Source organism: Erpetoichthys calabaricus, chromosome 16, assembly GCF_900747795.2.
Source record: "Erpetoichthys calabaricus chromosome 16, fErpCal1.3, whole genome shotgun sequence".
NCBI classification, from domain to species: Eukaryota; Metazoa; Chordata; class Cladistia; order Polypteriformes; family Polypteridae; genus Erpetoichthys; species Erpetoichthys calabaricus.
Window position 1 is genome coordinate 34,058,157 of NC_041409.2, and position 16,748 is coordinate 34,074,904.

Below are 16,748 nucleotides of genomic sequence, written 5' to 3' on the forward strand. Positions count from 1 at the left end.
TTCCTAAGTAGTCTAGTGTTCTACTCCTAAAAAAGTTGGATATGTGTGCCAAATGTTGTTGAGATTGGACCAAACGTGTGAATTTGTATAAACAACAAACACACCCACACATCCACTGTGAGCTATATGTATTAGATTTCTGCTATACTTACATTTTTCACAAAATAGATACTGTAATGAAGTAAAGAAACAGGACTAAGCAGTTCAGTAAATTATTGTGCATTATATATTACTACCACCTTCTTGTAGCACAGGGCACAAGGCAGGAAATAGTCCTTGGCATGACAAGACCCACTCACATATGCATTTCCATTCAGATGTATTGTATGCACTCAAATATTCAAAGGCGTTTTTGATAAAAGCATCTGCTTATTGAACAGACGGCTAAGCACAATAACTATAATAATAATAAAACAAAAGATGTTTAAAAGATAGGATTGTATAAATAAGTAGTCTTCATTAATACCTTAAGTCCAATTCTAGCAGACTGCAGTTTGTGACATAAAAATTGGATTAGGTGGTTTAAGTAAATATTGGACAAGGTCAGTTTGAAAATGGATGGATGGGTGGGATCACTTAATGAGTGGATAGTTAAGTAATATATTGAGAGATAGACTCTCGCTGACCCATTACTGGAAAGGGTGTAAATGCGTTGATGTAAGAAGCAGATATTATATTAATTTAGTTGGTCAAATTTAAAACACAAGTGAGATTACCCTAATTTCCTTTTCCTTAATCTACTTATTCCTGTTCATGGTTGTGGGATGCTGGGCTTCTTCAGGCAACTTCAAACACAGGAAAGGAACTACATGTGGGTGGGCCTTCAGTCTCTTGCTGGATACAACTATAATATAAATATATATAGTATATGCATATATGTCTTATATGCACACTCCCACAGAGTGATAAAAATGATAGTTTTACTAACACATATACTCAGGTAAATCATGCAGATACAGCAGGATCATGAGATGGAAGGGGGAGGAGGAGGATGGGAGCATGCGCTGATAACAAATTGCTGCATCCACCACTCGACGAACCACACCTCAGCACCACACTAGAACATTTAAGTTGGAGGACCTGCTTGCAGGGCTGGATGCAGATTAACGTCATACCCAGGACGAAGCAATTGCAGCTTAAGGGTCTTGCTGAAGGGCCCAGCGGAGTAGAGTAATTTCTGGTGTTTACGGGATTCTAACTGATGCAGATCCCTAGCCTCAGAGCCACCACTCCGCCCTTATGAGATGGACTTTATAAAATAAATCTTGTCTATGTATCTGTCTGTGTGTCAGTCATATGGTGTCTTTCATATCTGTCTTTTAGTCATGTAGTGCCTTTCTTATCTATCAGTTATATAATGCCTTTCATATCTGTCCGTCTGTCTGTCTAATATTTATGTTCAGGCTTGATTTTGTTTTACATTTTTATTTTTTTAAACAATGAGCATGGGAAGAATGTGACCACGGACAAGTTAATACTCAGATTAATCAGTGGATGAATAACTATATGAATTATTTTTTAACTAATTTAATTATCATTTTCACTAGTAGGGGTCTTCAATTTTATTGACAGAAAAAAATAGTTACCAGTTAGACTTTGATCACTGTTTTTATATAATGAACTACAAGTTGAAGGCAGGATTGCTATGTAGTTACTGTTGTGTGGTAAATAAAATAGTATACTTGTAAATCCATATCGATTCCCATCCCTTTTTATTGGTGGTCCCTCTACTCATGTCGTCTGCTTATATAGCTAGGCTAAGTTGACCTGAATTTTTAGGTAAGTTTCTCAAATATACAGTCATATGAAAAAGTTTGGGAACTCCTCTCAGCCTTTCATAATAATTTACTCTACTTTCAACAAAAAAGATAACAGTGGTATGTCTTTCATTTCCAAGGAACATCTGAGTACTGGGGTGTTTTCCGAACAAAGATTTTTAGTGAAGAAGTATTTAGTTGTATGAAATTAAATCAAATGTGAAAAACAGGCTGTCCAAAAATGTGGATCTCCTTGTAATTCTGCTGATTTGAATGCATGTAACTGCTCAGTACTGATTACTTGCAACACCAAATTGGTTGGATTAGCTCGTTAAGCCTTAAACTTCATAGACTGGTGTGTCCAATCACGAGAAAAGGTATTTAAGGTGGTCTATTGCACGTTGTCCTTCCCTTTGACGAGTGACAGCATGGGATCCTCAAAGCAACTCTCAAAAGATCTGAAAACAAAGCTTGTTCAGTATCATGGTTTAGGGGAAGGCTACAAAAAGCTATCTCAGAGGTTTAAACTGTCAGTTTCAACTGTAAGGAATGTAATCGGGAAATGGAAAGCCACAGGTACAGTTGCTGTTAAACCCAGGTCTGGCAGGCCAAGAAAAATACAGGAGTGGCATATGCGCAGGATTGTGAGAATGGTTACAGACAACCCACAGATCACCTCCAAAGACCTGCAAGAACATCTTGGGGCAGATGGTGTATCTGTACATTGTTCTACAATTCAGCGCAATTTGCACAAAGAACATCTGTATGGCGGGGTGATGAGAAAGAAGCCCTTTTTGCACTCACGCCACAGAGTCACTTGTTGTATGCAAATGCTCATTTAGACAAGCCAGATTCATTTTGGAACAAAGTGCTTTGGACTGATGAGACAAAAATTGAGTTATTTGGTCATAACAAAAAGCGCTTTGTATGGCGGAAGAAGAACACCACATTCCAAGAAAAACACCTGCCACCTACTGTCAAATTTGGTGGAGGTTCCATCATGCTGTGTGGCTAGTCTAGGAACTGGGGCCCTTGTTAAAGTCGAGGATCAGATGAATTCAACCCTGTATCAACAAATTCTTCAGGATAATGTTCAGTCAGTCACAAAGTTGAAGTTATGCAGGAGTTGGATATTCCAACAAGACAATGACACTAAACACAGTTTGAAATCTACAAAGGCATTCAGAGGGAGAAGTACAATGTTCTGGAATGGCCGTCACAGTCCCCTGACTTAGGGAATCCATTCTCGGACGGGTTTATCCATTCCCAGGAATTTGGGAATCCCGCATTTCATTCCCAGGAATCCCGGGCTCCTGGGGATGACACAGTGCACGGGCATCTCACATGTGAATGGTTTTAGAATGACCAACACTTATTTTTAATAAAACTACTGCAATATGTTGACACAAATAAAAGTCTAACCTTATCTACAAGCAGTTCATGCTGTCATATAAGTACATGTATCTTTAGTTGCGGTAATAAGAGCGTAGAAAGCACAACGTGTCCAGCGTGCAGAAGTATGCCAGCCGCTGAGAAAGCATGCTCTGCCTCCACTGAAGTAGGCAGCACAATCATCAGATACTGATACACTTGTTCTAAACAACGCCCACGCTTGCCGTTGCTCTGAAACACTGCCATTTCAGCTTTTACTGATGCATCCAGTTTCTTGTCATCATTCTGTGATGGCAAGTTTCTTGGCACAGATAATGCGGATGCAACAGACTGACGCATTGCAATTTCAAGTTGCTGTTCAAAGCTGTTGTCTGATGAAGTGCAAGCTGCAGCAATGGCGCCACCTTAATTATTTTCAACTATAACTCTGTTATTTCTTGATCGATTTTTACACTTTTACACGCTATATATGCGAGCTTGGCCGTTCCCGTTTTCCCAGGAATTACAGCAGTTTCATTCCCAGGAATGTGGGAATGTCCGGGAGCCCGGGAATGGATTCCCTACCCTGACTTGAATATCATCGAAAATCTATGGGATGATGCGAAGCAGGCTGTCCATGCCCGCAGCCATCAAATTTACCTGACCTGGAGAGATTTTGTATGGAAAAATGGTCAAAAATAACCTCCATCCAGGATCCAGACACTCATCAAAGGCTATAGGAGGCATCTAGAGGCTGTTATATTTGCAAAAGGAGGCTTAACTAAATATTGATGTAATATCTCTGTTGGGGTGCCCAGATTTATGCACCTGTCTAATTTTGTTATGATGCATATTGCATATTTTCTGTTAATCCAATTAACTTAATGTCTCTGCTAAAATACTACTGTTTCCATAAGGCATGTCAAATATTAAAAGGAAGTTGCTACTTTGAAAGCTCAGCCAATGTTAAACAAAAATCCAAAGAATTAAGAGGGGTTCCTAAACTTTTTCATATGACTGTAGATGTGTTATTTATTATTTATGAGCTCTAATAGAGGAACTCTGTGACTACATGTTTTTACTCCAACCAGTTTCACAATCTGAAAGTGATACTAAATTTTAAAAGACAGATACTTCTTCAGGGTCATAGGCACCAGTGTGCTTATTCCTAAGAAACAGTTTAAATATCCATAAAATAAAAAAACAATAAGAGTTAAATCTTCAAAAGCAAGAAAAGTGATTTATGACTGTTATATTTATACAAAATGTTAAAAATGCAGTTTGTTATAAGTAGAATGCCCAAAAAAGGAGGAAGTAGGAAATAACAGCATGCCAAATTAAGACAGTAGCCAATCTAAATGCTAACATTGAACGTGATGGAAACATGTAGCCCCCTAGGGCTAAAATTAAAATAACTTTGTTGTGTACTAAATATATTTCATGCCAAACACCACTAAAAAAAAGAATGATGCTGGGACCATGTGCTTTACAGTTCAGCTCCTTACCCATCATGGGCATCTCAGCACAGGCTTATCTTCATGTAGACTACACTGTAACTTTATTTTTTTTCCTTTGCAGCTTCCCTCATCCGTGGAAACAGAAATAATTGCACGCAATTCTCCAATAATCTTGACTGGCTAGTTAGTAAACTAGACAGGCTGGAATCTTCATCAGGTAAATAACAATCTACTTTCAACTTAGGAGAGGCCTTCTGTATTACAAATTTCAACATTGATAGAATAATTGTGAATCTGTCTTATTTTATTATTTGTTTTTTATACACTTTCTAGCTGAATTTATAATAACCTTTCCTTCTGCAATATATACTCTGCAATACATAAAACAGCATATCACAGGGTTATAATAGCACTTGTTGGGCAAAAATGACAAAATGAAAAAATACCATATCACAGGACTTTGATTCTTACATTGTTCTAAACAATGAAGGGTTGAAACACTTGTCTAAAAAACACACATTCCAAACAAGCAAATCAAACTTGACAAATCTTAGTTCAAATCATCCCCCACCCATGAGAAAGAGAGCGAGGCCAACAGTCAGAGTAAAACTTTAAGAGTAGGGAGAAAAGGTGAAGAAAAAATCTTTTTCCCCAATTTAAATGCTTTTCCTAAAATGTTACTTATTAGATCCTGCCAGGTTTTATAAAAAGTTTTGCACAGATCCTCTAAGTGAAAATGTGACTTTTTTCAATTTCTAATAGTATATAACATCACTTACCTACTGACATAATAGAGGTGAGTTAGGATTCTGTCAGTTGAGCAAGATAAGTCTATGTGCCAATAGTGAAGTAAAGGCAATTATAGTTTGTTTGTCCTTCTCCACTTTAAGTCCATCTGGGAGTACACCAAACACAGCTGTTAATGTATTAGAAGAGATTGTGACACCAAGGCTGTCTGAAAAGGCATTTAAAGATTTTGGTCCAGAATAATGTTAATTTGGTGCATGCCCAAATCATATGGCCCCATGAGGCTGGAACTTGATTGCAACGTTCACAGATTGGATCTTGCCCTGCAAACATTTTGGACAATTTTAAAGGAGACAGATGTGTTCGATAAAACATTTTAAGTTTAAAAATTGTATGCTTTGCACATATAGAGCTCAAGTGAATTCTGTGCATTGCTGCCTTCCACTCCTTTTCTGAAATATTGAAAGAGAGATCCTTTTCTGGAAGAGATGTAGGTGGGAGGTAAGGAAAATCGGGCAGATTTTGTTTAGCAAAGTTTATAATTTGAAGATAGTGAAAGTATTGTGTTGATGGAAAGTTAAATTTGGAGTGTAATTGTTCGTAGGATGCAAATCTACGTATGGGTATCTATGTAAATATCTCTAAGTGATTTAATCCTGTATGTTTTCCAAACATTAAAAACTGCGTACGTTTGAGAGGGTGGGAAAAGGTAGTTATCGTGCAGAGATGCCACAGATCAAAGCTTCTCTCTCTTGAAGTACTTCCTACATTGGTTCTATATTCTGAGTGAATGAAGCACAGTTGGGTTGTTAGTGTATTGGTGATAACTTGTATTTACTGGGGTATAAAGCAAGGAATGTAAAGAAGTACTGCAGCATTTTAATTGTATTGTGGACCAAGATGTATATGTTCATCTATTTGTGTCAATGTCCAAGTTTTTATAGCTTGTATATTTGCTGTCCAGTAATAAAATTGAAAGTTCGGTAAAGCCATGCCGTCTTCTGCCTTATGTATTTGTGTGTGATGTGTGGATGTTTTGAATTTCAAATAAATGAGGTTATGATTGAATCTAAATTCTTAAAAAATGATTTATTAATGTATATTGGATTACTTTAAAATATAAAAAGAAGCTTAGGAAGGGTATTCATCTTAACAGTTTTAGATAGATGAAGGGTAGACCATCTATGCAAGTCTTGCTTAAGTTTTTCTATGCAGAAAGAAAAATTTTGTTGATAAAGAGTTTTATGTTTACTTGTGATGTTTACCCCTAGATATTTAAACTGATCTGCGATGATAAAAGGGAAGGTGTCCTATCTAATATTCTTTGCTAGAGAGTTCACAGGAAAGAGCACATTTTTATTCAAATTAATGTTGAGTCCAGAAAAGTTTTTGGAATTTTTTGCTAGTACTATTATGACTGGAGGCACAGTATTTTGTGCATCTGATATACTATACAGTATAGTACCATATCATCTGCATTTAGTAATATTTTCTGTTCAAGTCCTTCTGTGATAGTCCCCTTTATTTCATAAGCATATCGAAAGTGAACTGTCAGTGGCTCAATGGTGATTGCAAAAAGCAATGGTGACAGGGGGCATCCTTGTCTAGTACCACGTTCTAGTTTGAAGTAGTCTGAAATAATGTTGTTAATACAAATTGAAGCTTCTGGACTGGTATGCAGTAGTTTGATCCATGCACATATGTTGGGGCCAAACCCAAATTTCTCCTTTGTAGTGAAAAGGTTGTCCCATTCAACCATATGAAATTCTTTTTCTGCATCCAACGATAATAATGTCTCCGAGGTCTTAGAAATTGTGGTTGAATATATTACATTAAACAGGCGTCGAAGAATAGAAGCTGAGTATCTGCCTTTAATAAATCCAGTTTGTTCTTGTGATATTACTGAAGGAAGCACTTTCTCAATCTTTCTAGTTAGGACTTTGGAGAGTATCTTAACATCATTATTCAGATGTGAGACTGGTCTATATGATGCACATTGTAATAAGTCCTTATTTTGCTTAGGAAAGATGATAATTAATGCTTGGTGAAATGTTTGAGGTAGAATTGTATTGTTTCTAGCTTCTGTAAATGTTGCTAATAAACGGGGAGCTAACTTAATTGAAATTTTTTTATTAAACTCGGCAGGGTAGCCATCAGGGACTGCTGCTTTCCCATAACATCTAGTAAATCTGAAAGTGCCAGAGGTTTATCCAGTTCCTCTGCATTGAGAGTATCTAGTTGTGGTATCTGTAATGCATCCAAGAACGCATTAGGTTATGGCTTGTCTTCTTTAAACTGAGTAGAATATAAGGACTTATATTAGTCTTTAAATGTATTTATTATATTTTTATGGTCAATGATTTTGTCTCTGTCTGTGTTGGTAATTACTGGTATTGCATTGTGAACTTCCTGCTTGTGGTTTTGTTGAGCTAAGATCTTATTAGCCTTCTCTCCATGTTCATAGTAATTATGTCGTGATTTAAAAATTAGTTGTTCTGTTTGTTTTGTTGTCAAGAGGTTGAGCTCTGAATGCAAAGCCTGTCTTTTCCTATGAAGTGCCTCATTTGGACACCTGGCATGTTCTTGATCTATTCTGGTAATTTCACTGATTAGCGCTGATATGATTTGAAGTAATCTGTCGTCTTAAGAAAGCCTTTAGAGTTTCCCAGAGTATTCCTGCAGAGACCCCTGAGGATGTATTTGTCTCTAAAAAAATCGATTTGCTTGGATATAAACTCTGTACCAAGGTTACTATAGTTTTGCCTTTTTATATTAGTTTTTATTTCTGTATTTTTTCTGACCTTACTGGGAAATTCAGTTTAGTTTTAGTTTTCCTTCATCGTAAATTTTTAATTTTAGTTTAGTTTTTATTTCACAAAGATGTTTCTATTTTATTTTTATACTAGCAAAATACCCGCGCTTCGCAGCGGAGAAGTAGTGTGTTAAAGAGGTTATGAAAAAAAAAGGAAACATTTTAAAAATAACGTAACATGATTGTGAATGTAATTGTGTTGTCATTGTTATGAGTGTTGCTGTGTTTTATATATATAAAATACACACACACACATATAAACATATATATACATATACATATACACATATATATACATATCTACATATATATATATATTGTAAAAGGCGCTATATAGCGCCCGACCCGGCACAGACTCACGCAGAGGCACGTACTTAAACAAATGCACTTTTATTTTATCTTCAGCCGTGGGGCACGCCTTCCCCGTGTCCCACAGGCCCAACACAGTCCCAAAAGCACTTTAACACAACAACTCACACTTCTCTCCACCTCAGCACCACCACTCCTCCTCAGGCTTAGTCCTCTTCCTCCCGACTCTGGCTCTCGAGTGGTGGTGGCTGGCCTTTTTATACCCCACCCGGATGTAGTCCAGGTGCTTGGTCACCTGGGCCTAATTGCATTTCCGGGTGGGGCTGAGGAATTGACCAGCCGGGCTGGTAAGTCCATGCAGCTCCCCCTGGCGGCCATCCAAGCCCCCAACCAGGCTCTGGAGGACTCCATGTCCCATGGAGCCTTGCGCCAGGTTGGGGAATCATCGTCCACCAGGGAGGCTGCCACCAAGCGTCCCGGGGGAGGTACTGAGCTGCCCATGGTGGCTCCCCCGGAATAGATGCAGCAGGGGCGTCCCTGCCGGGCATGGGACCCGGCTGTCCTTCACATGGCCCCTCCCTCAGATGAGGCTTCTGGGGCTCATCGGCCTGCCCCGCGAGGGCCGGTCCTCTCCAGGATAGGGAGTCTGCATTCTTGGCTTCTCTCCTGCGGCCTGTGAAAATATAAGCAACAGGTCTGGGGGTGCTGCCCCGACGTCCCTGCCATTCGGACGTCTTCACTGGACAACACCTCCAGACGTGGCCACCGCAGCCGCAGTTATAGCACGCCCGACCCCCTCCAGTTCGACCCTTGCGGGCGTGGAAGCAGGCAGGAAACGCCTGCCCCATAGCCCGCCCTGAGGAGGGCTTGTGACACTTCCGCCCCTCTGCAGCATAGCCCTCCCGCTGCGTTAACCCAACGGGCTCATGCTGCACCTTGTTAGGAGTCCCCAACCTCTTTGTCCGGGTCCTCCTCTTTCTTTGGGGTGCACTGACGGTCTGAGTCCCCTTATGGGAAGAAGGGAGACCCCGTGCCGTCTGCACCCCTTTAGACGGCCGTAAGACAGGCGCGGGCAATCGGGGCGGAGTTGTTTGGCAGCTGATATTCACCAGCTGCCTCCCCGCACGCTCTTCTGCCCCGCTGTCTGTCATCACGGCAACGTCTTGTGTTGAGGACGGAGTGGCTTGGCAAGCAGTACTAATCACCACTGCCGCCGCTGCACACCGCCCTCCTTCCTGTTCGACCCAGGCTTCACCTACCTGAGTCGCTGCGTCCTGCAGGCTGGAGGGTGACGACCCACCTGTCCGAAGCCATTCAACCAGGGCTCCGCACGGGCCGCCGAGCTTCTTCTCAAGCCCCTCCTTTGACTCCTGCAGGACCTTAAAAACATTGAATAAGGACTGCAGGGCGAGGACAACTGATTGCACCTCCCCTGTAGCCCAGGAAAAGTTAATAGTATCGGTCGGCGGTGGACTAGGGCTCCCCTTGTCCCCTTCCGCCGACCGCGAGCCATCAAGGCCCTGCGGCATCTCCGCAGGCCCGTTCGGGCATTTCGGAGGCTCAGGGAGAAGATCTGTCAGCCCCGCCTGCAACCTTTCTTCGGCGGGCAACTGATACACGCCCTCCCCCCCTTCACCTGTTTCCGAAAGGAGGTCGGACTCCTTGAGCGGTGACACCACGCTGGGAAGCTCGTCCGGGCTCTCCTCCGCCAGTCGATCCAGCAGGGCGAAGGGAAGACACGGCTCTGCCTCGGTCTCCGCTGAGCGGACTCCACCATCCCTCCATGGACAGATCTCGTCCGGCCAGCACCGGGTGCTGTGTGGCTCGCCACCTAGGAGGCAGGCTGACGCGAATGCGGAAAACCCTTCCCGCAGCCCTTCCCCTTTGGGCCCGTCACCTACCTCCGGCTGCAACCCGGTCTGCTGGAGGGCATGGCAGTGTCTGGCGGCTGTCTTCTGTGACCGCCCGGCTTTCTTCTTTCCCATCCCGCGGTGTCTTTTAGGAGCTCTCAGTTGCTCCCTCTGTGCTGCGCGTGCCGGCTTGCGGCCGCTGCTGCGTATGCGCGCTTCGCGCTTCTCACGCTGTGCTGCGCGTGCTTGCTTACAGCTGCCGGCTCCTGCCGCGTGTGCGCGCTTTGGTTGCGCTGTGCTGTCCTCTCTGGGCCGTGCCTGCTTGTAGCTGCAACGGGAGCGCGCTCTCCGTGCAACTCAGTCGAGGACGTGCCTCGCGCTGTCAAAGGTTGCTATGCTGGGTCTCTGCACAAAATTTATTTGCAGGTTCCGGTCCAAATGGACGGACCGGTATCCTGCCGACTACGCCAGTTGTAAAAGGCGCTATATAGCGCCCGACCCGGCACAGACTCACGCAGAGGCATGTACTTAAACAAATGCACTTTTATTTTATCTTCAGCCGTGGGGCACGCCTTCCCCGTGTCCCACAGGCCCAACACAGTCCCAAAAGCACTTTAACACAACAACTCACACTTCTCTCCACCTCAGCACCACCACTCCTCCTCAGGCTTAGTCCTCTTCCTCCCGACTCTGGCTCTCGAGTGGTGGTGGCTGGCCTTTTTATACCCCACCCGGATGTAGTCCAGGTGCTTGGTCACCTGGGCCTAATTGCATTTCCGGGTGGGGCTGAGGAATTGACCAGCCGGGCTGGTAAGTCCATGCAGCTCCCCCTGGCGGCCATCCAAGCCCCCAACCAGGCTCTGGAGGACTCCATGTCCCATGGAGCCTTGCGCCAGGTTGGGGAATCATCGTCCACCAGGGAGGCTGCCACCAAGCGTCCCGGGGGAGGTACTGAGCTGCCCATGGTGGCTCCCCCGGAATAGATGCAGCAGGGGCGTCCCTGCCGGGCATGGGACCCGGCTGTCCTTCACAATATATATATATATATATATATATATATATATATATATATATACATATACATATACACATCCACATATCAACATATATATATACACATATATACACACACACACGCTTTATGGGTGATGATTGTTTTACTCTTTTTATCTTTATTTTATTTTATTGTAGAATCAACTCCTATCTGCGCACAGCAGGGCAGCCGTGGGCGGATGCGTATGGTGTATTCACTCCATGTTATCGTGCATTGCGCTGTCAGTGGTATTTTGATAAAAGAATTTGAACAACATATAAGAAGCGTATAAATTATTAAACAGTAAAACATTAACATTTAAGAAGTAAAGTTACATTAAGTACTACTGCAGTGCCTTCGGGTATACCTCATTTTTTGTTTGCCCATTACATGCTTAAATGTATACATTTTTTGGTGCACCTACCCGAGAACACGCGACATATAACCGAGCGTGGGAGAAGCATGGATTTTAAACACGCGTTGAGTTCATCTGCTGGTCTCCCTCGTGGAATAAGTGGTAATGTTTGACTAAAATCTACAGCGAGTAAAACGACATTACCTCCTATTTTTTTTTTTACGATCTCTGAGATCTTGCTTTTTTCGGTTCAAGGCTTCATAAGCTCTTTTATGTTGTATGGTGTACTTATCCCAAACCATCATCTTTGAATGTTGCAAGACTTTCGACTTGTATGTAGATCGGGGTAATTACATTCATTGCATTCCTAGTCTGAATCACAATCTGATTGTATGGGTGGTTACCTGGCACTGTAGGGTTGGCACCCGTCCTTTAAAATACGGAATCGTGCCGCGTTTGAGAATGAAATTGCGCGTCCCGTTTTGAATCAATACTGGACGGGATTTATCCCGTATTTTTTTTATCATTTTTTTTTTTAAAGCAGCGTCTCATGCAAATCATCCCACACGCATTTTATGAAGATGCCTCCTTTCCTACTTTTGATTGGGTAATACTTGATGTCATCGTTAGTTTGATTGGTGTTTTTAACTGTCCAGTGAGGAGGGCGTGTCTTTTAAGTAGAGTCTGCAAAGTGTTGGCACTGAGATGTGGCGTCAGCGCCATAGTTGAAGCCCCTAACGTTGCGGTCAGCAAGTCGGCTAACATCCGCCATGTGCCGTCTTTCAGTTGCGAGAAGCAGATCATAGAATGGTTGAAACTGTTGCCCCTAACGTTGCGCCATGGCGTGTGGTTCGTTTATACCTCGTGTCTTCTCATTAAACTTTTATCTCGCGAATATGTTATTGCAATCCGCAGCGGGAGCGTTTCTATAAACTTAATTTAAACCTACGTTTTACACCGTGCTTTGTTTCCCTTATGAACATGCTTGTATGCTTAACTCGCTCCGTTCTCAATTGTTTAATTAATTTTTTGCTCTTCGCTGTTTGCGGCTGTTCCTCCATTTCCCCCTACTTCGTTCTTTTATCTCGCGAATATGTTATTGCAATCCTTAACGGGAGCGTTTCAATAAACTGATTGAAAATAGTTTTGCATTTACGTTTTGAGTAAAAGGCGAGCTTTTAAGCCTGAGAAATCACCCCGTAAATGCACACGTTTAATTGGACATGTGTTAATATGTATGGTTACACAGTATTAAAAGACAGTGAACAACGTCAGTTACCTTTGTTCCCGCGTTTGATAAAAGGTGAGCTTTTAAGCCTGAGAAATCACCCCGTAAATCCACACGTTTAATTGCACATGTGTTAATATGTATGCTTACACAGTATTAAAAGACAGTCAAAAATTAACGTCATTTACCTTCGTTCCCGCATGTGACTCGTGCTGTAAATGTCTTCCTTGTTTTTAGTTCACGTGATTACGTAGGAGGCGTGATGACGCGATACGTGACTCCGCCTCCTCCATTACAGTGTATGGACAAAAAATATGTTCCAGTTATGACCATTACGCTTTGAATTTCGAAATGAAACCTGCCTAACTTTTGTAAGTAAGCTGTAAGGAATGAGCCTGCCAAATTTCAGCCTTCCACCTACACGGGAAGTTGGAGAATTAGTGATGAGTGAGTCAGTCAGTGGGTGAGTGAGTGAGTCAGTCAGTCAGTGAGGGCTTTGCCTTTTATTATTATAGATCTATTAGTTTCAGTTAGACACATTTTCCTGAATTTTTTCCTCAAGTTTTTCTAACATACCTTTAATGGTTGCCTCAAAACAATTACTTAAACGTTTTTCCTGGTCTTTAATATCCTGAAGCAGCTTCTCGTTTGTCTTGTGTATGTCCTTTATATCTTTTCTTATATCATTTATATCCTTTTTTATATTATTCTTGAGTTCTTTTATGTCTCACCGAGAGCGTTGGGCATTGTGGCAATCGTTACCTTCAGCATGGACAGATCGTTTTAATCTTCTCTGTGCTCTACGGGTGAAATAGCATGCCCCGTTGGAGTCGGTGTTGCTGGCTTGTGAGGGGTAGTTGGCAGAGCGGAAGGTAAGGCTATTTTTAATTTCAATGAACCTTCTGGAATCAGCGAGTACCCCTGGCCTGACTCACTTGCACATTCGCTCCCACTTTCACTCTCGGCTGGAGACAGTGTAGCAGCGTCAGGTCCCAGGAGATGTGTGCTTTTGTCTATCTGTTCCAGGTCAGTCTCTGACAGGCCATATCTTGAGCTTGAACTTGAGGCCTGTTTAGGCTTGGATGAAGCTTTAGCTGTCTTTTCTGTTTCTTTACGAGTCTTTTTTCTGCCACTCATGCTTATGTATGGTTGAATATAGTGTAATTGAAGCCCCTCGGGTTGAGTAAATTCAGGATACCTCAGGATGATAAAAATAATGGAAAAATAACACCGCTGCTAATGGAGTTCCGTCTCAGACGTCCATCTTTCGAAACGGGCGAGACCAAAATTATTACCAGGGACACTTCTTCTTTACACTGCCACCATCAGTTTTGATATGATGGTCCCTGCAATTAGAAGTCATTTTCTTTTCCTTCTTACTGGCTGCAGCTAGTAGTCATCTCTTTTTTCCATGGTCAGGCACAAACAATACTGTATATGGGATATATTGCTGAGAATAGACACTATTTTATGGACCTTACAGTAGTAATTATGATAATTTCAGTAAATAAATCAAAATAGTAGTTGGGATGGTTAAATGAATGTGACGGATGACTCAGTATTTCTTAAAAGACTTTGCACAAGGTAAATGCTGGACTCCCCTGCCAACAGTGCATATGCTCTACCCTCCTGTGGTTTTCCTAGACAATAATATCAGTGGAGCATGTCCAGGTTTAGAATTCCATCTCCATTGCTAGTAAATTAATTCTTTTTAACTTCACTTACAGTAAATATGAGCTCCTGAGTGCATTCTGCTGGAGGATCAAAGGATCAGCAGAGGATCTATAATCACTTGTAGGAGACTTTGGATATAATAAAGGGATTATATCCTACTGGTCACCTGGGAATCACCCAAGAAAGATGAAACCATTTTATTTTGGAAGGCTGGCCCACTTGTCATTACCTTGACCCTCTCTCAGGGAAAGCTTTATTCGTCAAACTTGCTGCATGTAAACCTTCGTCTCAATGATATCATTTGGCATGACTTACAGGGGCTGTCACCTATCAACCTGTGGACTCATGCATTTATACACAAAATGGTGACACCCATAAGAAAAATTAAATAGCATCACAGTATAATCACAATAAGCAATAATTATTTTCATCTTGCCAAAATACATTTTCATAAATATTTGAAATTTTCTTGCTGTAAAATGTGGAGAATAGTCACAAAAATGAGATAAATGTCTGATACTAGGAAGAAATTTTGATGAAAGTCTACAATTCACAACATCCTTCAAATCATGTCTAAATTAAAATGACTGTGTTCATTTAGTGCATGTTGAAAATGCAGATGCTATACATTTTACCTTTGATATGAATGAGCAACTTGGTGTAGAGATCAAGATTCTTCAGTTTGTTATTAACCTGACTAGGGGGCTCTGCCCCCTGCTCGCTTCGCTCGCCAACCCCTGGTGTTGGGAATGACAAAGAGCGTAATGTATGAATGAGATATAGAATAGTGTGAAGGTGTAGATGATGCAAATAGAAAGCAAACAATAAAGTGTGTGGCACAGTGTAAAGGTTTATTGGAAAATGTCTTTGCACAAGCCGTTTAAGTGTAAAAGGTAATTCCAGGTCAGAACTTGTAAGGTCAATGAAGATGGTTATTGTCGTGATCAGAGTCAACTTTGTCAGAGCTTAGAAAGAGTTGTGTCTCTCCAGGAAGTAATGCAATGACTTGGGTATTTATGTTTTCCATATTAATATTTTTTGGACATAATATAGTGCGTTGTGTTAAAAGGGGCATTTGGTCTAATGAGCTTGCTGTTCCAAATCTGTCTGTAACTAAGTCGTCGCAGATAAAGGCTTGAGGAATTGTAATAATATCTGGGTGAAGTCTATCTGTATTGGTGAGTGTACCATCTCCCAGTTGTAATAACCAATTGTTATGATCTGGATGTGGACATCGCATGTTTTGTACTAACTGTATCTTTTGAAAGCAATGGAATGAGCGAATGGAATGTGGAACAATAGCTAAGCACTGTTTAAAATCTCCTCCTAATAAAAGTACCTTTCCTCCAAAGGGAATATTATTATTCATAAACGTTTGTAGAAGTTTATGAATGATGTTGAGTAAGTGAGTGGATGCCATTGTACATTCATCAATAATTAACAGTTCAGCAAGACGGATGTCACGTGCAGTGCCACTGTTAATGTTCATAGTGGATACCGATTTGTAGGATCTAATGCAGTTCATAAAGATTTCACTTTCAGGTACATCGTTAGTTAGAAGGTTCTGTAGATATTCAGGATATGAATGTAAAGGAGGCAGTCTAATTTGACCCATTTGAGAACAACGTGTAAATTCATTACTTATATTGCTAGTTGTTTCTTCAGGGAAGTTAAGTGAATGACAATGATTGCAAATGACATTCATTAATCCCAATGAATTTTCCTGAATAGTGGACTCATTATTGAACGCATTGTCAGCTAACGCAAGCATTTAGCAGGTGTCTGTCGCTGATGTCCGTGACGTGTATGTTTTGCTTGTGCCGTTTGAGAGGCGCGTCGTTGTATGTCCAGTATTTGGGACGTGTTGTTTTTGGAGCTGTAATCGATTTGCCTGTGCTGTGTGAGAAGCCCGTTGTAGTTTACGCCGTGCATTGTTTGTATTGAGCCTTGCCCGGTTTTGTATGTCGGTCAGTTGAGCTTTCTCTTTTTGGAGCCTTGCCTGCTTGTTTTCCGGCATTTGAGATGCGCGGTGTAGACGTCTGCGTTTATTTATTTTGTCCCCTCGCTGCCATTTCTGTATGTCTGAGACGGGAGGTGTTTTGTTTTGAAGCCGTGCCAGTTTCGATGCAGCACTGTGAGACGCGCCCTGCATGCG

General features: G+C 41.7%; 1 protein-coding gene across 1 annotated transcript in view; it reads left to right on the forward strand.

Moving 5' to 3' along the window:
• ryr3 (ryanodine receptor 3) overlaps nt 1-16,748 on the forward strand; it is a 535,616-nt gene that overhangs the window by 201,455 nt on the left and 317,413 nt on the right. Inside the window, exon 16 of the mRNA XM_051920096.1 lies at nt 4,707-4,802. Within this exon, the coding sequence (XP_051776056.1) occupies nt 4,707-4,802 (96 nt within the window). The remainder of the gene's footprint in view (nt 1-4,706; nt 4,803-16,748) is intronic.